General features: G+C 39.2%; 1 protein-coding gene across 2 annotated transcripts in view; it reads right to left on the bottom strand.

Annotated features, from left to right (window-relative positions):
• SEMA3D (semaphorin 3D) overlaps positions 1-25,031 on the bottom strand; it is a 132,305-nt gene that overhangs the window by 44,955 nt on the left and 62,319 nt on the right. For both annotated transcript variants that reach the window (XM_084206847.1, XM_084206846.1), the window contains exons 4-8: positions 19,560-19,622; positions 17,840-17,959; positions 13,408-13,501; positions 10,023-10,151; positions 3,496-3,638 (exon numbers count right to left, since the gene is read on the bottom strand). In XM_084206847.1, the coding sequence (XP_084062973.1) occupies positions 3,496-3,638; positions 10,023-10,151; positions 13,408-13,501; positions 17,840-17,959; positions 19,560-19,622 (549 nt within the window). The remainder of the gene's footprint in view (positions 1-3,495; positions 3,639-10,022; positions 10,152-13,407; positions 13,502-17,839; positions 17,960-19,559; positions 19,623-25,031) is intronic.

Raw genomic sequence — 25,031 nt, 5'->3', positions numbered from 1 at the left:
AAAAGCTCCAACAACTTTCCTCCCTCTTCAAACCTTTTCTGTGACTCCTGTATGTTAGATTTTTATTTCTCCCTTTATTTGAGTGGGGAAAATAAGAGGAAAAACTGCCTTTTTTAGGGCTATACTTGTACATATATGAGGTTGTCAATAAATAAAATTACAAGTCTGCCATCACTGAGGGGTGAATATGTACAAAAATGAAGCTGACTTGCTACTGAACTACATAGGGCACAGTGCATGGTTGCTGAAATTGTATTTTCTTTTCAAAATCTTCCTCAATGTGCAATGACTGTGTCCTGTCTTCATCTGATGCAAAGTGGTTCAGCATTGTGGGCTTGAAGACAGTGTAGCTGTAAAAGCTCATGCCTGTGTTTCTAGAAATAGGAATAAGTGGATCCATGCTCCTAAGAAGTCAAGGTTTGTGTGATCAACTAATATACATATGCCTAACTGCATGCATTTTTAAAAATAAATAAATTTTGCTGGCTAAAATAGTAATTTTTATTTTTGGTTATGGCCTTACATGAAAAGAAAACCAATAACCTCAAACATTGCAATTTACTTAAGTATGAACACACCAGGAATAGGATCAGGTACTGCAGACAGAGCAATGATACTTCTTCTGCCTTGCTCAAACCAAAACCAGGAAATGCCATTTGCCATGACAAATGACACAACTGGCTCTGAAAGTGACTGTTGAAAGCAGCTCCTCCCCAGGCCAGTGACACAGCAGAGATGATGTAAAGCCGAGTGAGGCTGTGCAGGGCTGCAGCGGCTCCGCTCTTGCCGCACAGGCTGCAGGGCACGGGGTGCAGATGCTCTGCTGGACAAGGGACAAGTGACAGCTGCTGGACTCTGGGCAAAGAGCTGCCAGCAAGAGCACTGCAGTCTTCTGGGTCTCAAAGTAGCTGGGAAAAGGGAATGCTTTCCAGAGATTTTCCCTAAGGGAGGGGATCACTGAGACCAGATTGTTGAACCCTTGGAAAATGGCCAAAGAATAGGCTGCATTGACTAAGCTTCTTACTAAAAACAAAGCCTGTTCTAATTTCAGCATGTGTTTCTGGCATTAATGGACAGAAGCCCTAAGGCATGGCAAGGTAGAGAGCAATCAAGTTCCAACAGAAAAAAACTGTGTTTACACCAAGCAAGCTACTTCAGAAGCTGCTGAGCTCCTCCCACATACTGTTATTCTTTGCTTAGCAGGGAAAAAAGGCAAAGGCTTCACTTTGTGCAGTACAGATCACATTAATGAGACAGTGCAATTAGAAATTGTTGTTATCAATTGTTGCAATCAAAGGCATTGTTCCCATGTCAGAGACAATTAAGCACAGCAGATGTTCCATACCACAGCACACATCCAAAATATCTCAGTCCATGAACAGACAAATCTATTTGTATATTTAATTTATATCAAATACCCATAATAATTCTGTTATATTATAGTAATTAGAAATATATTTTTTAATTTGTTGGTAATTAAGACAAATATAAAAAAAGCAGGAGTCTGGATTATCAAATGAATTCTGCAACCCGTGCTCAATAAATAAAGAAGACAGTGTAGAACCATTAATAATAATCACCTTGCTTATCAGTTTTCACTGTTTTGGTTTGACTACTAAAAATAAAATTCATGACATTTTTCCCGTTAACATGATGACTCTACAAATACATTCTCATTTGAGGTATGATTATACACAGTCATTAGGATTTCCTTACAATACATTTGCTTTTATTATGATAGCTTATCTCCCTTTTTCTCTAGGTAAAGGATGCTGGTTTTCTCTAGCCAATATATCTTAGTTTACTATACGCTCTCATGTGCCTTGGCTTGAAAATGCTGTCTATCAATTTCTCCTAATGCATTAAGTGCTCTCTCATAATCAGCAAATGCCATGTCTAGCAGCAAATCATAAATGTTTGCATTTCCATTCTGTCATTAATCACTCTGCTGCGAAATACCCAACTAAAGATTATCCATTCTTTCGTCTGGCTAAAAATCTGCTAGAGAACTGATTTATGAATGAATGTTTTGTTATCTTAACACTTTAGGTCAAGGACAGAAGTGTGAAATGGCTGTGGCCACTGAAATCTCAGTTGGAGCTAGGAGTTTGCTGGACTGCAGAGCAGCTGTAGATCTACACATCCATACACTTGTCCACTCTTTGTTTTTTTCCAGTGTGTGTTCATAGCTGAATGAGTGCTCTTCTCCCACACACGTCTTACTGCAAATCACAAACACTTTTGTCCATGTACTAATTTTCAAGTTTCTCAAGAAACTGTCAGCAGAGTCACACTGCTCAGAAATTGCAAGTCAGTTCAAACTTCTGAACGAAATCATAGAAATGTATCTACTTGTGTGACTTCTGTGGTGTTGCCAATATCTAATTTATCACGAGATAAACATTTGCTGTAAGGTTATGTTTACTGTTTCACTAATATGAAGGCAACTTTAAAGTTCCATTTTCCTGATTTTTACCAGTGATTCCTGAAGACCCAAAGACAGGATGGGAGCACTTCTACTAACTGCTTCTGTTACTACAGAATAGAAGGACAGAATGTCCTAGGGGACAAGGGACTGGATAGAGCGTGCATTTGACACAGAAATCTACAAACCCTTCTGCCACTGTGGGTAGAGACCTCAGTAAAACCATCGGGCTGCTAAACAGCAAACTGCACTGACTGCTGTCTCCATGTGCAGGAATGATGTTTTTCTTCTCATGTTTTGAGGAGGATTCTACCCATGACAGACATGCTTCCCCAAAAAGACTGAAGCTCATGAAAGCCTAAGTCTCCATATACCACCGAGGCACAAGTCTTTCATAAAGGGCAAACCCAAGCAGAATGAAGGAGAAAGTGAAGGAGAAATCATTCAAAGGAGGTCAGGGCATGAGCCAAATTAGCTTTTTACATTGCAGGAGACCCAGGGTTTCATTCCTCCTGGTCAATGGGTAAAGGATTGCTCTTCCTCCAAAGGGAGGAAACATCCAGGCAGATGTGGGTGTATCTCAGAAACTGCGCATTTCCTCAGCCTCCCCTCACCCCAGCAGGTTATCAGGAATGTGCAGAAACAAATGACTGACCCCAGCCCTCAGCAATGCCCAGGAATGGTGTACAGAGCCAGGTAAGGAATGGGTTTGTACATCCATGCACCAATGGGCACCTTCCACAAAACCCCAATTGCCTTGCCACTGTGTACACTTTGACTCATCCACCCTCGCTGGAAGCTCATGAAACAAAACACAACATTGCTGCACTGAAGGCCAACACTTTACTGTTTGGACACAGGATTATAATTTATAAACCAATTACCTTTTTAAAAGAGGTGTACTATCAATATCAAGTCTATTTTTCGGCAAGAAAATTTCTGATGGCATTAGTAATCAATGTTCAGAAAAATTACTACCGTGGCTCATTTGGTAACAAAGGGGAAAACATGTTTGTCACAGAAATAAACCACACTTGCTTAATTTTTATCAAAAAGATAAGAGTCCTCACCTTACAAACTCTCCCAACTCTGGAAAGGATTGTCTTGTCAGATGTGCCACTATCTTGTGATATTTCTCGAAAAAAGAAGTAGATTTTATCATCATCTGGGTTATAGGTATCGGGGATAGGAAAAGTTCCAATGAATTTTGCTCCTGGAAAGTAAAAAAAAAAGGGGGTTAAAAATCTGAAGAAAAGCCTTAGTACTTGCTGTTAAACTCTGCATTTATGTTACCTCTTTTACTGAAATAAAAATATTATATAAATATATAGCAGCAACTTTCTTACTAACTCAAAGTGAAAATCACCATGGAGTCTGAAGTATTTACTCTCAGGCTAATGTTTTTGTGTGTAGATCTTACTAGAACTTGCAAAACTATGCAACACTGATTATCATTCTCTGTTTGGAAACAGAGTAACTCTCAGTACCAAGTATTGCCTACACAAATCTACCTTACTGCTTCCGCCACCAAAATGAAGCTAAGTAGATTTTCTGAAATCACCTGGTAGAATTCAAATTAATTTAATTACTCATGGCAGCAGTTATCAATACAGAAATATACTACTGTTTACTAGAGATAGCATGCAAAGGAATGTTTCCCACATATCTGTGATACAGCAGCCTTAATGACTATATCTACCAAATCTGTGGAGTTTTTAACTTTTTTTTTGGTCAGGGTTGGGATTAAATGTGAGAGATGGTATTTTTCATTTGGATTTAGATGTTAATTAGTTCTTCCTTATATTATAGTCTCACAAACTGTGAGTTCTGTGGTACTTCATTTAAACAAGCTAAAAAATGGAGCCATATCTCCCTCTCTATGAGGCTTTTTAAGGATAAACTCTTTAATTAAGGAATAATGCTTAAATTATTTTTACTTTTAGCTCAATAACGAACTACTTGTAGTTTGCAATGTGGACTTTTTTATTGAATTATACAATATCACCCAAACCCAGGAAGAAGAAGGTCAAGAAGAAGGACTAGCTTCTGTTTTAAAACTTCTATCTTGTTTTATACATATTACTATTTCTAAAGCTTTAAATTCTATGTTTTTTACTATGTGATATTACACACTTCTATTCAAACTATACACTAATAATCTTAGTTTTATCATCTCATTTTGGAAATTTAATTTACAGCCTGAGGTCAAATGTATTGTTCTCTTGGGGGACAGTGTTTGTCTACATAGAAAAGTCTAAAATTGTCAGTAACCAGGGTTCCAACACAAATCCAACCCAGTGACACGCTGGGATTCCCCAGTTAGCACAGCAAACTCCAAAACTGGTTGGTCACTCTTAAGGACGCAGCTCCCCGTGCTTGAAAACAGATTGGCTATATCAAAGGAATGGTTTGTTTGGGTTATTTAAATCTGCTTTTTGCAAAAAAATGCCCTGTTGTGGCATGCTGGGCCATTGCATTGTTCCTGGTCTCCTCCAAGGTCAGCGTGGGTGTCTGCCGGCATTTTGCAGGCGTGCTGCCTGGGCCAAGGTGCTCCTCGCTGCTCCCAAGCCCCTCATCCATGGCTCCAATCCTGCTCTACCTGCTCACTACTTGAGGGCTTTTGTTTTTGGTGTTGGGGTTTCTTGTTTGTTTGTTTCCCTTGTAATTTTGCACTAAAAATCAGAAATTGAAGCAATTCCAGGGTCCATGACTGCAGCAGGGCAGCCAACAACCCTGCCTAGCACCAGTGAACAACTACTTGGGGCAGTGATTTTCAAGACATTCCCCAGTGTGCTGCAATAGAGGAGCTCTTCTGAGGGCACTTGGATCAATGATATTTTTCTTTAAACAGAAATGGCTATACAAATACAGTGCAAAGAGACCCTTGACTCTAAAATACATTCTTTCAGCAATAAAATACACAGTCTTTGTCCCCCAGTATCAGGCAGGCTGCAGTAGAAAGCAATAAGGAGGGTGGTGTAAGAATGCAGAGCAAACAGAGCACACTGTTTATATGGGGGAATACTATTATCAGCTTTCAATATATCTCCATGCCTTTGTCCTTTTCATAATGGTTGTTATTTTATATTAGCCTTGAGGAATTTTCACCATGAACTCCACAGTACATATAGAAGAAAAAGAGAGTCCTTGATTCAAAAGTTTGCAGTCTGAGACAAAGGGCCTGAGACAAAATGGGATGTGTTTAAGCACTCAGTGTGCACCTTTGTGACAGAAGAGTAAATTTATGGGTGAAAATAGTCACAGTGCTGCTTCCATTTTAAACCTTTCTGACACTAGAGAATGGTGTCAGCAGAAAAACTGAAATCATGCAGGCATCAAGATCTATAAATTTAAGTTAGGATTTCAAAATGAGCTTGAGGAAAATATTCCATTACCCCTCAGGGCCTGTAAGGCGACTTTGAAGATTAGATCTCTAGGCATGAATAAATACATAAATATGCTTCTAGCAGGGTTTCTTAAATATGTGGTTAGCAAAATAGCCATTTAAGAGGAAACCTGTGAAATTCTTCTATTCCATGTTTTTGAAAGTCACATCCTTTTTTTTTTCCTAATCCACATTCACAGAACAAAACACTGAATGTATGGGGGGGTTGAAGATTAAACTTCATTGCTTTCCTTGGCAAGCCAAATGCAAAAATAAATGTCTCAATACCAATTCCCGGAACAGATTTAGAAGAATCTCTGACGAAGTAAAGGAACACCAATATTTAACAATTTTGAATCACAACTGAAAACACTGAAGTTTAAACTTAAATTTGAACAGAAATACATTGCAAAAGATATAAAGATGAAGTGAAAATAATTAAATGGAATAGATTATGATCTCAAAAGCACATAATGTTCTGTAATTGAGATCTTTGTCTCATCTTTTCTAACCCATCTATCCTATCCAACATATAAAAGTGCATTTAAAATAATTAGGCTTTTGGATTCTTTTCATGGGAGAAAAAATGAATTATGATGATTTTAAACTACTGTTTGTTTTTCCATAGACAGAGCTACGCCCCCTCACTATTTGCTTCAGCAGAAGATCTTCCCCCATGTTAAGTTCATGGCCAGATTGTACATAACCAAACTGGGGATTAATGGCTTCATGAGCTCTGGCAATAGATGGTACATGTGCTGCTTGTGCTTTCTCCCCTGTGGTCTGATAGGAAAAGCTGACACAGCTGGTTCTTCACTGCTGGGGTGGCTGTTGGTTACCTGCTGGCCATCACCCCCTTCTGAAACCAGCAGTGATTTTTGGCAGCGCAACCTATGGAGAACTTAGGCTCAGAAAAAGAGAACCACAAAGCAGTGGCTGTCCCAGGACACAAAGAAATGAAAAAAACAACCCGAAACAGTGGGAAGCAGCACCTCTGTGTAGTTGGGCTGCCGGAAATACATGGCATGACAGAATTTAAAGGACAGTAATTACCTCTTTTACCATAACCACCTAGAAGTCAAGCTCCAAACCCATTCTCAGCCAGGTTCTCTCAGGGAGGGACAAAGTGACAATGAATAATCCTATTTTAAGACAGATTCCTACAATAGGCGGGGTGAGTCACCCTCTGGAAGTGTCACCTCTCAGTAAATTACAGAGGCAAGCGAAAGGACTGAGCTCAGACAGGATGCTAGCTTTTCCCTTTTAGAGCTAAGGGAGCTGAATCCCATCCAAAGTTCGCAGGATATAAAGAACTCATTGCCTCCAAGACTTTGCCCTGGAAAAGACGACTAAATTGCTATGAAAAAAGTGAAAAGGGAAAAAAAAAAGAGATTAATGCAGTTCACGGAAGCCCTCGTTCCAGCTATGGCCTTCCCTTCCTAGGAAGGAGGGAGGAATGTGCAGCTGTTCCATGGATGCCTGTGTGCAGGGCTCGTGGGGTGCTCTCTGCCCACGGGGCTGGCACAGGACAGACTCGGTTCCAGTGGGTGGCTTTGCCATCCGGAGAGGGGCCACCAGCCCCACGTGCCTCATCCCGGGTGAGACAGCTCCAGGGAGCGGCTGTGGGAACGCCTGATAGCCCAGCCCGGCTCCCCTCTGCTCCAGTGCCACCCTTGCGGGAGGATGAGCACGTGTGAGCCTGAGTCATGGGAAAGATTAGCTGCCTTCCTCCTTCCCCCTCTGTGGAGCTGCTATTCAGTCACTGAGATTAGGACATGTCTTAATTAGCCAAGATAGAGATGCCCTGCAAGGAACTGGAAGGTATCCCACGCATTTTTCCCTCATGCTTTGTCTTTACCTCCCTTCCCTCAGGGAAGGATAATTTTGTTTCCAGAAATGGAATAAGACTAAACTTTAAAAATATTAAGGTGCATTATAGCAAAACTTCCTTGGCCCTCTGGAAGAAAACAAGCTGTACATTTTAGGCTTATCCTAAGTAAAACATGAGTCATGCAAGGCAATAATTCATTTCCAATTGTACAATTATCCAAGTATGTACAACTTTTACTGGAGGTTTAACACATGCTCGGTAAATGGGCAATAGAATTAGGGAAGAGGGGATTTACATGAGATGGGAGTTTTAAATCTGAAACCAAGTAAATATTTTCTTTATACCAATATTGGCTGAAAGCACAAAAGTATGTAATTGGTAACATTACACAATAAACGAGAAATATATTGGCCACGCCATGGCTTATTGCAGAAATGATGCCGTCATTTCAAGTTGAACTTAAAATTTTCTCCAACCTTAAAAGGACTGTTTCAAAATATTAAAAGCACCTAGTTTATGTCTATGCCTCTTAGTATAACACTGAATGGATTGTGTTTGTGAAGTCTTAGACAGAATTGTGGCTGTAGGGTTTTATATGGCTGGAAACAAGGTAAACCTGAAGAATATATAGGGTCTTCAGTGTTTATATAGTGTGGGGCAATTTTCACCTCACAGTCTAGCACGCTAAAGCTGTTTTTCAGACCCAGACATATTAATATACTGTTCTCCTTAGAAAAGTTTCACAAATACAGATGCTTTAAGTGAAAACAGAATAAATTGTGAATCAATCTAAATGAGAGAGGAAAGGCAGACACCCCCCCTAAAACATTTAAACATTTCTCAAACCTACAGTTTATTCTGTTTTCTTGTGCTGTTCCCTTGCCTCAAACTGCTCATGAAGAAACACTAATAAGAGAAAGGAATGTTTGGAAATGTATTTTTAAGCTACAAGTTCTTTTGGACTGGCAACTGAACCCTGTAATGCTCATCAATGTGGATCTATACTAACGATTGCACCAGATGCTCCTCAGGGCCAAACTACAGTAAACCTTTGTTTTTACCTTATTACTGCATCCCTTAGGAAAGCAGCTACCCAGCCACCTTTCCATGCTGAGCATCTGCAGGCCATCAGTGATAAAACTGGATATGCAGTTGCATGGCTAATTAGAATTAGAGAGCTGATTGCTGGAAGGACCCATCATGGTCCACATCAGAGTCCATTTCTGCTCTGCACTGCACAAGAGGTGTGTGGAAATGACAGATGAGAAGGAGAGGTGGGATAAGAAAGATTTTCAGCACAGGAAATGAAACTGGGATAGGTCAGCAGAGTGAGATTCTTCAATCTCCTATTTGGAAAGGTAAACATGACTTGTAAGTGGCTTTTTCTTTTTCTCCTTGTCTCGCAGCAGAAATCCTGGGGTTATGGAGTTGCATCTAGATAGAAGTTTAAGGCAACAATACAGAAGAAGGAAGAGAAGCTAAAGGGAAAAATTATTAAGAAAAAAAAGAACATTTCCTCTTGTTGAGGTCTCAAGGAGTTAAGAGGCAAAATTATCCTTTTTAGAAGTTGTCTGCTGGGAAGACAACTTAACCCTGTGGTCAGCCGGCCCTGGCCTTACAATGCACCCATAATAGTCACACAGGCATCCTGAGCCAGGGCCAGTGTTGCCACATCTTTAAAGACAGTTGACAGCTAAAAGGGGGATGCTTTAATTGAGCAGGGTTAGCTTGTGAGTGAAGTTTTCCATGTTCCTCTGTGTGTGGTTTGAGACTGGCTGGGTGCAAATGCAGCCAGTTTTTTAGAGGGTTTACTAGCTCACAATGTTTTTTAACGGGCAAGAAAAAGCACTGTTTTGCTTGGGAAGCTATTTTAGTGTGCCCTTAGTGGTTTTAAAATGATCCTCACAGCAACAAAGGGTATTTTTCCCCCTGAAAAAGGAAAAGAAAAAAAAAAAGACCTCCTACCAAAAAACGTGGGATTTCTAGTCTGTCGTTTCAACACACTATACAGAACAGCTTCTAACAAGTGATTGGAAGATACAGTTTAAAAAATTATTCTGACAAGACTGGATATAGAAGCATTTCAGTCATGATATTATTTCAATTGTAGGATTATACACAGATATACACATCAAAGACGGAAACTATGATTAAGTCTTATGCTCCCACTCTTCCCTTAATTAGCATTTTCACCTCTGTGACTTTTCTCAAGTGCATTTCTGTTCCACTGAGCGCTTTAAAAAAAGCCTACGTAATCCAAAGCCTCCATGATACAATATCTATATTTATAGTTACTGGACATATATTTATATAAGGAAGGAGCTATTAACTTCAGAGGCAGGGACAATGCAAATGACAACAGCATATGTTTGGGATCTTACCAGTAAGCCAGTAATGTTCAGAAATGTCAGTTCTGATGTAATGGTGGTCATGAGAAGGGCCCAGAGAGCGTGTCAGAGCAGTGTCTTTGCCAAGGAAATCAGAAGCTGTTCCAGCATAAAGATACTCATCTGCAAATGGAAAAGAAATAGGGTTCCTACAGCTGTGGCATAAAAAAAAATTACGACAATTTACATTTCAGTGGGTGAACAACACCTGTGTTTAATTGGTCTATAAACTAATTTAATGCTTTAAAATATTTTGGGTCATATTTTAATAGGGCTTTTGGTTCTGTGAATTTATTTACATTTAAATGAGAGTGATATTTGTAATTATATGGCTGAGAAGTAACATAGTCAACGCCTAATTTTCAGATCTTTTAGGCACTCAGGAAAGTAAATTTCACAGGCTTTAATGGATACTGACCTCTTAAGGATATAAAAGTCTATTTAACCTGAACACCCTGCCCCATGCACCTGGGAGCCATGGTGAGGGCATGGCCACCTGTCCATTCCAGCTACTCCTGTGTCCCAGGACTGCCACAGCCCCAATGGCTTTGCTGCTCCTGAGCCAGAAGAACAGGATGGATGCCTCCCCACTGGAATGCTGCAGCCTGGCCCATTCCTGGAGCAAGGATCTCCCTCCAACAGTTAATTCACAAAGAGGAACTCAGGCACAAATTCAAGGAATTTGTGTAAATGGCAGCAATATGGCCACAGACACAAATCATCATCATTTTAACACAGAGGGGTCTCCCTGAAATAAATGACACATTTTGCTTGAATAAGGCAGCCAGAATCTGCCTCACAAGGACGCTACATCTGTAACACACTGCCCTGAGATTGCTGAAACTGCAATCACTATTTGCTCTTCTGCCCCTTTTGTGGGCAGTGAAAGTGCTGAGAAATGCACAATATTTTGTGTTTCCCTTCATATCTCAGTACTTTTCAAAAAGAAGCAAAGAAACAGTATCACTGTAAACCTTTTTTTGTTTTTTACCACACAGTGCATTTTAAAATACTCTTTTTTCTGTAAAATAACAAGCTTTATTTTTTGCAGAGGGTTTTTTATTTTGTTTAATGACTTACAGAAATAAATCCCTGAAGTTGATAAAAACAAAAAATTTCATGTTCATAAATTATAATTTTATAAAAAGCCATATGATACATAAAAATCCCCTTCCAAAAGGTTCTTATCCAGGTTTTTTGATACTCCTGGGTTGAAACATTTCACAAGATCTTGTAGAGAGAAGCCTTTGTTGAGTGTGAATGCAGAATAAATACCATTCAACTCTGATGTTTGTGCTTTCATTTGTGAAAGATGTAAATGCACTTAAAAAAATAGGATCAAGGAGGGAAAAAAAATCAACAAACCAACCCACCCACAACCCATGATCCACAAGCACTTTATTTGTCCAAAAAAGATCTATCATCTTTCTTTTTACCTCATTATTATTGTTACTTCTGTATTATTTCCATGGCAGTTGTGGAAAGCACATCTTTCAGACAGCATGTTGCCTTTGTAAAGAAAGAATAGTGCATTCTGAAAGGTATTTGTCATAATGAGGGATGGGCAGGGTAATTGGTGTTTGCCAAGTGACAGGCACTGGTGATCGACACATCTGAAGGGCCAACAGAAATTCTCCATCCTTGCTTAGGCTCTGCTGACAAGGCATTTTCAGCACTTCTCTCATCATTTGGTATCTCTCATTCCAAGTTTCTGTAGCGACCTGAACAGTTTTGGTGAGTGGTAATTCATGAGGATGGATGATGAACAGGTGATTTTTCAGTCAAAAAAACTAGTTTTTCAAATTTATCTATGGGTCTACTTGAAGTGATATGTCATGTAGTACTCAGATTACTTATTTCTACAAAGAATGAAAATTACTCAGTTCCATTAACTTACATATATGAATGAAAATATAGTTAGATATTACTTAGCTCATAAATGCGTAACTGAATAAAAAGTGGTCTCTGAAGGATATAAGTAATCTTTACTGCCATTTGGCAGATAAATAAAACTAGATAGAGAGAACTGACATGCCAAGGTTACTCTGCTCATTAATGGCAGAGATGGGAAATGATCTCACCTGAGCTTCAGAGCAGCATCTTACCCATGAACCATACTGCTCTCTTAGTTCATTTGGGAATAAGGTTAGCATCCAAAGATAGACCAAAAACACATTCCCTGGTCAGGCCTGTAACTCCTTACAGTGCTCCTTGCACATTATTGTGAAGCACTTGACACCAGCAACAGTCAAAAAGGGGTACTAGAATACCCTGACCATTAATTTTATCTCACTCAAAAATTGTTATGCAGCAAAGTTCATGTCTTAGCTAGCTAAAAGACAGCAGCTTCTTCATTTCACAAGATTTAATAGAACAGTCAAAGCACTAGAGTGCTACTGAAATTAGGCAATGTTGTAATAAATCACAGAGTTCTACTGCTTGCATTAAAAAAAAAAGTAAAAAAAAAGAGTTTAAGTTTCTGGGACCCCATTTTAAAAATAGACTTCACGCTCATTAAAGAGTACTAGGGGTCTCTGAGAAGAATAAGCACAGGCTTTAATCTATTGTTTTTAATAAAGGAAGTCCTGCCCCATCTGTAGGGTCAGAATCACAAATCATCTATCTTATTATCTGAGAATAAAGACTGAACATTAGTCATATTCCTTTTATAACACAGGGTGACTGATACTTCAAAGCACTGTCACCACTGCTCTTTGGCTGTAAATGAAAACGTCATGGTGCTTCACTCTTATCTTGTATTCATGTGCTCGACGGACAAGTTAAATGAAAATTGTCCAAAGCTATGAACCAAACCATGACAAAAGTAGCTCTTATAGTGATTTGAAATCCAGAGGTCAAGCTGACATTCCTTGGCCCCAAATGTCAGACCACACAGTGCTGCGATGCACGCAGCAGGCAGAGCGCACTATCTGCTGCTCGGCTCCCGGCTTCAGAAGTGGCTACTCGAGTAAATAGAAACCTCAGAAACGTATTTATGGAAATAGTGCATGTCAGCAGACTTCAAAGGGCAGAACATATTGATAATTGCAGAAAGAGGCCCACAAGGGTTCAGACACTCTCTGTCCATGTGGGTTTTTTTGTTGTCCTCTTAAAGGAGCAATGACTGGGTGAGGGTGAAACCGCCTTCCTGCCCGGCTGAGAGGCTTCACTGCCATTCTAATGCCTCTGTTTGTACTGCTGCCCTTCCAGCTCTCTGGTGGCTGCAGCCTGAAGGCTTCCCCAGCTCTGAGGGCACAAACCAGCACTGGAAACATGACCAGTGCCAGAGTAATTCCAGCAGTGGCATCTGCTGAGCCCCTGGGCTCGCACAGAGCCGTGGCAGGTCCGAGGGCAGCACCTGGCTCTGGTGGCTCCTTACCTGCCATCACTGAAGCAAAAGGCTGCTGGGGATCGAAGGGGCACTTCAACCTGCCAGACTCCAGGTTCTGGGTATCCAAACGGAACACCATCTCCTGAGAATAAACACAAATTCATTATTTTGGTGTGGCTACAGAGAAAAACTCACTTGGACAGTCTGTTCTGTCTGCTAGTGTACAAAGTGAAGGTGGGTTAGACCATGCAGCTGTCATCTCAGCATTGATGTTTACAGTCTGTGTCTGTTTCATATCTGGATTTTTTCACTCAGTGTTTTACTCTGTCCTGGTCACTCTATAGTGAAACACAAATCTTAAAGAAAAAACCCAATTATTTTCAGAAAAGAAGAGATGTATTGTTCATTTCTACTCCAATTAAAAGCTGGATTGTACTAAAAAGGCACTGGCTTCTATTTGGGAAAGTGCTGATAGACTGTGTTGCAACAGGAGACCCTGAAGGGATTCTGGCTGACTCTGAAATTTCTCCAGGGACTGCTGAATAATGTTCACAACAGACACAGTTCAGACCCTTTTAAAATGAAAGCAGCATATGCTCTCTCTTATTATTTTTAACAAGGCTAAAGATACAAGAGATATCAGAATAGTTTCTTCCTTGTAGTTTCCAAATACAGTATGATTAATTCCTGGGCCACAGAACAAGAGCGTAGAGGAAGATAAAGGAAAGAAGTTATTTAAAAATTATTGCCAATGTTTTCAGTGGGCAATCAACAACTCAATTCCTGTAGGCATCCATTTGAAGCTTTATTATAGTTTTAATTTGCCAGCAGGGGTTCTTTTACTTGCCCCTTTGAATGGTTTTCTGAAAGCACAGTTAACCTGAAATCCATAGTGAGTCCTGCTGAAGGCAAATTGATAGCTCAGAGGAGTAAAGTGAATTCTCTGCAGGTATAGGGACTCTTCAGAATTGTGCTGCCTTTAAGAGAGGGGAGATTTCCCACAGAAGTGCTTTTAACATGTTTTCCTTTAACATGCTTTTCTATCTACAGTGATATTTAAAATCCCAAGAGCTCAAATCTAATCAATGCATTATAGAGCAAAAATTTAGAAGCTAGTTTAAAAAAAAAATCAAAACATCTTCATGATTTCAACAATTAAAAAATAGGTTAAGTGATTTTAATTATTTTAATTATTCCATATCTCTGCCTTGCAAGAGGCCAGGAGAGTAGAAATGTCAAGCAAGCATGTCCAAAGATGGCCACATAGGATTAGACTTCACAACACATTAATTCAATTCATCCTTAATGCACATCAGATTATAAATGACCAAACCTTTCTATGTTATTGAGGTGCCTCCTAAACTCTCTAGGCTCAGAAGACAAAAGCCCAGGATATTGAATAATTAAGCTCCTTAAGAGAAAAGAAAAATCAATTCCAATCTGGGAACATAAATTCAATTTCTTCCAGCAATCCTAGCTCGTAGGAAGTGGAATTTAATCATCAAAAAACTCGTTACCTTCCCAAACCTGTGGAATATCAGGCAAACCAAATTCTCAGGCTGCTGAAGTGAGCACAGCAAGGATAAAACTAAACTAAACTAAAAATTAGGCATTTTTTTCCTGACAATGCTGGTGTCCCATTGTTCTTTGTTCTAGGATGTGGAAGCCTGAGCAGCTCAGAGAACCCTTGCCTTATCACATGGGAAGAGGCTGTCTGCAAGCCCAGCAGTACTCAGGGGACCAAGGGAGTTACAGATCAACATCAAATATTTCAGACTTCACCCAGACAAACTAATGGACACTACCAGGCATTCACACAGAATTAACCTCCTGCTTTCACTTCAGGCAAAGCTTTCAAAGAAAAGAGCATCCCTTGGAGAGCTGTGGCTAACAGCATCAACCAGGCCAAGCCTCTTCTTCACCAGCCAAGAGAAGTTTTGGCAGCGACTCGAGCAATAACAAGACGAGGACTTTAATCCCCTTTAATTGTGTGATCCCGTTGGGGATTTGTACTGCTTCAAAAGCAGTGGCTGCTGTGGTTTCGAGTCACCTGATCCACAGTGTTTTGCTCTGTGTTTTCACAGCACTGGCACTGGCCAGGAGAGCACTGTGCAGATCCACCAGCAGCTTTCAAAGGTCAGCAGAGCACTGCCTGGCTTCTCAGCCTCCATGAGGCTATCTCAGGGCCTGGCTCTCCCAAGCATCCCACATCTTCCTGGAGAGGTTGTTAATTACCAGACACTCATTATCTGTTATTATAACCCAGAGATTTAATTTTTTAAATTTTTTTTTTAAAAGGTGAGGGACAGAAATAAGAAAAAATTCTAAGTGAATGGATTTCTGGGCTTCAGTTCCTACAAGGAGACATTTTCAACTGCCTGTCAAATTCCTATCACTGTGCCTATCCTCAGCACCCTCCTGCCTTGTCACATTTATCTGGAGAGGCGGTGGAAGGATGATGGCTGAAGAGTGTTTGGGCCTCCAAGAAGGAAAGGGAAAATATGCCTGATGCCATTCAAGGCTGATAAGTCGGTAGGAGGCTGTAGAAGAGCTGCTCTGTCAGAAGAGGCAGGAGCAGTGCTGAACACTGTCCAACCTACCCCTGCAGCTGAGCAACCAGGAGGAATGTGGGAGAGGCAGGACTGGGGGACAGTGAGGGGATTAGGAAATACAATACCAAGATTCTTCTTCCATTTCCTCTCACAAGGTAATTGGTCATGTCTAGCTGAGACAGACCCCTTGTCTAGACTGGCTGCCGGACTGAACAGTCAGACCAAATCCATAACTTCATAAGGTCTGGTGAAAACAACCTTCACAAATGAAGTAGATGAAATGAAGTAGGGCAATGATAGAGTGAATAAGGAATCTTGCTAATGACCCAGAGGTAAACCAGAGCTTTATTTATACCCTTGCTGAGAGCTGTTCTGGTCTATTCAGCTGTGTATTTGATCATTCAGCTAAGAAATCAGCATGACACAAGGGATCTAAAATTTCAGTTGCTTCAACTGGAATATTGAAAGTAGCAAAGCAAAGAAGTCTACAGAATTATTTTATTGTAAGCCAAATTATACACCATATACCAGACAACACCAGGAGCATTAATGGTTTATTAGGCAAAGAACACTACTGTGTAGATTTCTCACAGCTTCAGTCTTCTGTTGCACAGGCAGCCCCTTTGGGTTGGTCATCCAACCCACAGATTGTGGGGTACACAATGACAGATCTCAGTCTGGGCAAGCATTGATCCCTTTTGTCCTTCCATGAGGATCTTCCCTTGATTCCATGTATAAGTGATAGAACAAGGTAGAACAACTTTAAATGAAATAGGGTAGGTTTAGATTAGATATTGGAAAGAAATTATTCTCTGTGAGGGTGATGAGGCACCAGCACAAGTTACCCAAAGAAGTTATGGATGCTCCATCCCTGGAATTGTTCAAGGACAGGCTGGATTGGGCTTTGAGCAACCTGGTCTGGGGGAAAGTGTCCCTACCCATGGCAGGGGCATTGGAATTGGGTGCTCTTTTAGAGCCCTTTCCACCCAAACCGTTCTGTGATTCTTATTCTTTGTCAGGTTAATCCATTTAGTAACTTTAGATGTCATTTCTTATATTACAGAATTTTACCCAGCCTTGAAGAAAAGAGAAAGCTATTTCTATAGCAGCATAGGAAGCCTGCACCACAGGCAATAAGCCAGACAGGTCACATCTCAACACTGTCTGAGAACAGTGCCAGTGGGATAAATATAGCCAAGGTGTGATACATATAGGAGTTAAAAAGAGACTTGCGTACTAAGTGGCTGCTTGACACAACACCAAAATTCCTCTGTTTTGGGGGTTAGGTCTCAAACATTTACCACTTAGGATAGAGATTTCTTTGTCACCAGCAAATGAAAACCAGTCAGCTGCTAAACTTCAGCTCAGGAATATGCCACTAGTGATGGACGACAACTAACACCTCCTCAGTGACCAGACTGCAACACATTGCAAAGTCCTGAGACACTGTCCCTGCACTCAGGCTCAGAGATCCTTTTCAAAGTGTTCATTCCTCTCGTGCACAAGGCATAGGAATCCCTCTGTGGGCCAAGGGAATATGTACATTAAAAGATAGAACTACAAGTTTCGTCTTGAACTCTGAATGTATGTGCATAAGGAAAGTATGTGCAGAAATGACTTACTAGAAAGGAAGACATCTGGGTTAGATGTTCTCTTCACTTAGTTAATCACATGGAAGTGTCATTCCAAAGAACTTTGTGTATTAAGCCTGAGGAAAGTGCTTTGTTCAAAAGTGATATGCACATACCAAATGTGAGAACGAGAGTTCCCGTCTGACCCGCAGAATCCACCATTTACCCTGTTATTTATGCAAGCTGCTGTCAGGTCATTTTTTACACACTCACATGGTATTTTCCAATCTATGATGAATGCTAAACAAGATGAGGGCTGTTCCTTGACATGTCACACTAGTGAGAAAGTTAAATTACCTCTTTGTGAGTTCCAAGTTCAATGTATCCACAGAGAGGGTGAAATGCTCCTGTGCCACAGACATAAACATGGGTCCGGTTGTACGGCTGAAGAACGCGGATAAAATTGGCACATTCTGTCTGTTGGGAAAAGAAAGATAAAGGTTACTATTTATTCTTCTGTTTCACGTTATACATTCTACTAAGTTACAGCCATAGCACTGTTATACTTGAAACTACTGTAGCAGAGACTGTTTACAAAGTAGTTCAAAGCTGTGACAACTACAATTTGACAGTGGCTATCTACCAGGCAGTTCATCAATCAGACTTGCAAACCTAATTCTGCTGTAAGGCTTACAGCCACAAGAAGCTGTGTGCTCACAGCATGGTTTGGAGGGTATCTGTTCAGCCTGTGCTGTAGCAAACAACACCTGCCAACAACTGGGCAGAGGTCATAGAGCCACTGGGTTTGTGTGGCTACCAGTCCTCCTGCCTTTGCTTCCCAGCTCAGGGTGCATTAACAGCAAATATTGCATTATTAAAGAAACTGAGACGGCCTGAAAGGCTTCAACACACTTCCAAGGGTATGCTTTGTCTCTGCACCAAGCACATCTTACTGGTGACTTTTATTTGGTCATTTCTGAGTCCAGTGGGCTGTCCTGGCTCTAGCTGGGCTTGGTCCTTGCTGGGAAGCAGAGGCAGATGCTACGTGCTCCAAGGATGGTACATGGGCTGCTCTATCTTTCCCCAAAATTAAATTAATACAGAAACACAAAACAAGTACTTCAAAGGGAATACACAAGATCTGTTCATACTTTCTAGACATCACTCTACACCTAAGTGAGAGTCCAAAATAAATATTTCCCTCCCAGGACCCTTTCCTTCTTCTCTTAGTATAGAAATAGAACAGCACAAATCTTCCATATACACCACTATAAGAATATTCCTAGCGCTCAGCAAAGGTGTTTAGGTTTTGACTGCTATAAGTATAATGGTAGCAACAAGTTAGAATAAGAACTTGAAATCCTTCAAGCAGAGAGCTGAAAGTGTTTTGAGCTGGAATCTACCTTGGTAACCAATGTGCTGAAGAGAAATTAGGAGAGTTTTTTGAGACAAAATGAGGAAATTTTATTTTACAGCCAGGAAATATTTACATTTATGGGGCTGGGCTCTAGACACATGATGTAATCTGTGCTAAGCAAAACATATAATAAAAGTTGTATTGTATACATGCATGTACCTTAAATATACTTCCTAAAGAAATGTGTGGTTCCAGGAAAAAGCCATTGAGTATGAGATTCTCTTTTAACCCTAACTGAAGCTGTCTCTAAGTGAAGTTGATTTGTACACAGCTCTACTTCTCTGTTTCTTTAAAGAATTAAAATGAAGTTACATTCAGGACACTCCCAAGAAAAAAAGAAGCAATTTAATGCAAAAATAGAAGATTTTATAGAAGCATTGCCTGGTATACATTTCTGAGGTAAGTCCATTCATCTCTCAGCTGCATTTATTACACCAAAGAAAAATTTAGCATGACTGCTGCCTGCAATATTGGATTTTTTAAAGTATTAATATTTTAAAAACAATAGAAATGTAATATTATTTAATTAAGAAAAAATACTTGGGACGTTAATTCAGAAGAAGAGTAACAAGAGCTTACTAATGCATTTTGTTCATTTAGTAACAAACACACAGATATTCATAAATCTCAACAATAATAAAAAATATACCTCATACTTACCTGGGCATCTTTCCCAGCTAATTTGCATAATTCTACCTTCTCTTTTGCTGCAGGCCAGTAAATCTGTAACATAGTTAAAATAAAACAAAGATTATGAAGATTATAACCTGTCCTATGACTGATAGAATAATTATTACATGAATTAACAGTTAAAACAGATTTATGCATGTTGAAAGACCTTGCCTGTAAATTGAAAAAACACGACTTCAAATGCAAGATTCCATTACAAAAAGTTAAGAGGTTTTAAATCAACCCCCTGATCTTTGTTTATTTCTTCATTGGCTACATGTACTTTTAAAAAGCATTCTGTTAATCTGGCCAGGGCACCTTGTCACCATTATGTGTTTCCCTCAAAGTTATGATGAGTCAAATCATCTGGAAACTAAGCTGATTGCAAAGCCAGGCAAATTACATTTGTGAAGAATTTAGGCCAGTAGATTTGGCATAACTGTTATAAAAAAATATGTAGCTCTATCTGCCAATTTTCAGATGAAAAGAATTAAGTTCAAAAAACTAAGGATAGCTCAAGGGAAATTTGTAGAACAAAAAGTGCATTTGACAGAAATCAACAGTGCATGGTTTAAAAATGTCACCCATCAACATTAACTGAGTTTACTGAGAAAATGAAACAAGTTTAGAGTAGAATTGTGGACCTTGGATAAGTGACATTAAATATTGATACAGTTTCTCTTTCTTTTTTAATCTGCCCTGAGGAATTCTATAAAATGGGCTTTGATGTAGATGAATCCCGATGGCAAAATACTATCAGTTACTGTAATCCAAATTATGTTAGTGAAGAAATATCAATGAACAACACTACAGGTTCTGTTTCATTGACTTCAATTTAGCAGTCAAGACTGAATATGATTTAGTGTTCGATTTTATTAAATTTAAATAGAAGCTAAATACAAATTCTTCTACAACCGAACTGATAAAAATGGGTATTTTGTACTTCTAATTATGACAAGATGAAACTATCGTTATTTCTCATGACTAACAATAAAAAAAAAACACAAATCACACTAATTTTTAAGCAAATATTGATCAGTACACTGCCTCAAGTCCAGGCACCAGTCAGCAGGTCATTAGTAGTCACAAATGCTTTAGAGTACTCACTCTTTACAAAATCTTAAATAGCAAATTTATAAGAATGAAGAATTATTGTAATATGCATCAGAAATAAAAACACCATCAAGGAAGGATGCACAACCCAATGGCATACAACAGGAGTTGACTGCTGTCATATTCCCTTTCACCCTGCTGTCGGCACCTTGTAGGAAGTGGCTTGACATACACAGGGTCCCACAAGGGTAAGGAAAGCAAACAGCCAGTGTCCTGTGTCAAGTACCTTTATCACTTCTCAAAACCCACAGTCACTGTTTCTCTCAGTCTGGAAACACTCTTGATTTTACTTCTCCCTCTTTCGTTCTCAGTGAAAATGGATGCATTGGATTTCTGCAAGGCAATTAATTTCCTCTCACGTGAATTTAGTTACCTTTCTGATAAAAACCTCTTAGTAGAGATAATGTAGTTTAAGTTACTTAAACCTTAACCCTCTACAGCAATATTTACAAGGAGTCAGAGATAAGACAGTGTAATAGCATTGCAGCATAGGAACACAACTTTGCTTTGCCAGAGCATTTGCTCAGAATGATGTGGTCATAGCATCCAGGTATGAAAATGCAATCTGAAATCAACTGTGCCAGGGCGTGTGAGTGGCACAGTGCACAGTGCCAGGAAAGGACTGGGAATATCAGGAAGGGCTGAAGGCAGGTCCAGTCTGGTCTGTGCCTGAGCAGAGTGGGATGAGTCTCGATAGCAACACAGGTTAAGTTTAAGAAGAAAAGCTGATAAAAAGCTACCAGTGAAGAAAAGCTGATAAGAAGGAACAGATAGAGGAATGTAAGACCATGGATCTCCAAACACATCTAGCCAAGGAGATTTGTCTGAGCTGTCAGCTCTCTTGTGCATAAACTTTATGCCCAGTTCTGCCCAAGATCCTTGAATCATTTATAGGGAAGCCTAGAGGCCAAGGGGCTTGGGGGATGTTTGGCCAAGGTTTAATTATCCAATTAGAAAGACAAGACATCTCTTTGTAGGCTTTTGAAAATGCCCAGCTCTCCTTGCCATAGAACTGGAGGAGTTAAAACAGAGACATCTGCTTCAAGGCATCAGAAGTGTTAATGGACTTGACTTACCCCAATTCTTCTACAGATTCCTTCATGGGAATTAGTGTTTGTCCTACAAGGCTGAAATCCACACACCCCCACTTCTATGGTAATTGACCACAGACAATTATATTAAAAAATCAATTGTTTTACTCTCTAGTTACTCAACAGCCTCAGTATTTAGCATTATATAAGGCCACATTAGACAATGAAAAGTGAAGCTAAGTGATCCAACTTGAAAATCAATTTGCAATTATATATGGAGTAGTAAAAGTGATATTTATTTGCTTTACATATGAGAAATGAGAGGTTCCCAGAAACTGTCAGTTCTAAATCGCAATAGATCGAGAAAATTGCATAATAAATTATGAGTTGATGTGCTGAGCAAGAAAGCATAAGTCTCATTTTTTATTACAGGACATGCTGTGTAACAGTACCAGAGGTCTGGTTCTCTCAAACACTGACACAAATAATGTTACACATCTGTATTGACTTTTCTGTAGGGGGTGAAATTAAGTTTTACTATTATATTTTATTCCAATGAGTTATTTAGTTTTACAATTTCCCAAAAAAGTAAGACTGCATGCTCCTGTATGCCCTGTTAGATTCAAAATCATTGAGCTTTTAAATGAAGCTTTGAAATTGTTTTGTTTTTTTTTTTCCTATTTACATGCTTTATTCACAATGCTAACAGCTTATTAACAAATTCTTTTTTTTCCCAAATTCCTCAACAAGCACAAACTTCAAGGAATAGGAACAAAAAAAACAGATAACCAGGCACTATATATTAAAGGTGACAACAACATTGATTTAAGTTATAATCATTTTGTGTTACAAACAGTATAAATTATGTCTTTAATATATTTTATAGTTGCATCTGTATTTGAAGTGTGTGGAGAAATCTTAGAATAGCTTAGTGGAGTTATTGAATTTAAGGCAAGAACGCAACCAGTTGGAATATGTGAACTATATACTTAAATAGGATTCTTTTCTTAATCTTCAGTTTATTTTCCTTTTAAAATAGCCATATCAAAATTCCAAAGGTTGGCTACTGTCATGATTTCCAGCTTTTATCTTCTATTGCCCAATTAAAACAAAAAACAACCTTACCATTACTTTTAAATCATTCTTCAAATATTTTCTTAAATTTAGCAACAGGAAAGAAATTAAATTCTCCTAATAAATGAAATTTAATAAGCTCTTTTCTATCAGAGAGAAAGAATACCTCCCAGGAGTATGAAATTAAGCAGTACATAAGCGTAGGACAGATAAGGTATCACTTTAAAGGGTAGCTGGAAATTGATTTTTTATTAAAACAAAACATTTAAAACCACAAAGGTCTTTTCCAAATCAGGAGCAGCAGATTTCTAAAAGTAACATTCTCATGTCCACTAAATACTCATTTTTACTATAAGAAAGGAATGAAAAGGAAAAGGAAAGCAAAAATTTTTTTTTAATGTGTATTATTTATATATATAGATATGTAAAAATTGGTATGTGGATGCTATATATATATATAAAAATATATACACATGTATGTATATACCTATGTGTGTGTGCATATATATATATTTTTAAAATATATATATATATGGATCCACCCTTTTCATTCCAAAAAGCTTTATTTCAGCTGCTATCTGTCATGCATTAATAATACTGGCATTTTACTCATTTTTCAGTATCTATCTTTCTCTATCAGATTTTGCTCCTAAGCTAACACTTCTGACTATAAACCTTAGGAAAAGGGATTCTCAAAAATAAAACATTAAAGTCTGATGACAGAAAAAAATGTTGTGTGAAATTTCAGATTTTTCAAGAATCCTTTCTAATTAGGCTTCTAAATCTAGGATGATGCAGGACTTCATAAAATGAGTGGAAAATGCTATATATTGTCACAATACAAAAGAGGAAGATCTTAAGCTACCTAAACAAATAAAAAACCCATTGGCCATACTTCATCTGTTTTTAAGGTTTCAAAGCAAGTTTTTAGTTAGGGAAGAAATAACACACGTTTCCAATGAAAATGGAGTGTGGTAGAGAAGAAAATATACCTTGGTAAAGAGATATTGGTTCAGTCTAATACTGCACTCTAGTAAACCAGGTGAAGTACATTAAGGTGCTATAGATGCTCTACCTCATGGTTCCACTTTAGTATTTACTAAATTGTCTTATGGAAACTGATTAGCTCAGCTGCAAAAAACAGGCACTAGTACAAGAAATAAAAAAGGTCTGATAAGTAAAGAACTCGAGGTAGAAAGTTACTTATGAAGTCCCTCAAGGAACAGAGCCCATCCTCATTCATGTAGCCCTCAGCAGCCTTGGTAAAAACCCAAAATTCTCCCACTACCCATGCCACTGACAGAAAGTTGAGAGGCACCACTAACACAAATGGAGTTAAATTATGCAGAAAGAATCAAAGGGCTCTGAAGACCAGAATTATAAACAGCTAGAGGAAATGGGTATAAACTGCTCATAAATAAATATATTTATATCAGATTGTGAATTTTAAAAAAAAAATTAAACCTGAAACATCGAAGTAACAAGGATCTGTTCCACAGCAACAACATTCCTAAAGAAGTTGCAAGAAGTATCCCAAAGGGCCACTTACAACAGCTGGGTTATGAAAGGAATAACTGCTCCATGAGGTAGGTGGTGCTGATAGCAGGGAGTGAGACCAATTGACCAACATGACTCCTGCCAGTTTCAGGTCCCCAAGATAGCCACGCTTATGCCAGCAGCAAGCACTTGAGTGTCCCATTGAGGCTGTTGGCTTTCAGCAGCCCTGGAGCTTTCACTGGAACCTCTCCCGTGCCTGATGCTGTGCACGTGCTGCAGCACTTCTCTATCAGTGCAGCCCCTGGTACCACACACCCCAAAGTGCTCTGCTAGTGGTGCATGGAGCTCCAGTAGGGTGTGTCCCTACCAGGAGTGAAGGACATCAGCTGATTGGCACGTCTTAAAACACCCACACACTGAATCTGGGACTTTGGATGAAAGGGATTGCTCCCTTCCTATTTTAAAGGAATAAAAAGTGATAAAAGCATTTAGATGAAAATGCAGATTTTAAACGGCTGCTTGATGTAGCAGCAGAAGCCCAGTTTTCTTCCCTTGTTTCATTCTAAGTACTAGATATTCATCACACTGATGCTTGAGGGAAGGTATGCAATAAAATCACAGCTTTCTAGGCATCAAAATGTCTTATTAAGGCTTTGTGAAGCATGTACACTATAACTCAGAAGCTTAGGCTCATTGGTATGGATAAATTCCCCATTTTGACAGTCCCAGCTGCAGTTTCCAAAGAACA

The sequence above is a fragment of the Fringilla coelebs genome (assembly GCF_963513975.1).
Source record: "Fringilla coelebs genome assembly, chromosome: 5".
Classification (NCBI taxonomy): Eukaryota; Metazoa; Chordata; class Aves; order Passeriformes; family Fringillidae; genus Fringilla; species Fringilla coelebs.
Note: the sequence above shows the minus strand (reverse complement) of the source record. Positions and strands in the feature narration are given on the sequence as shown.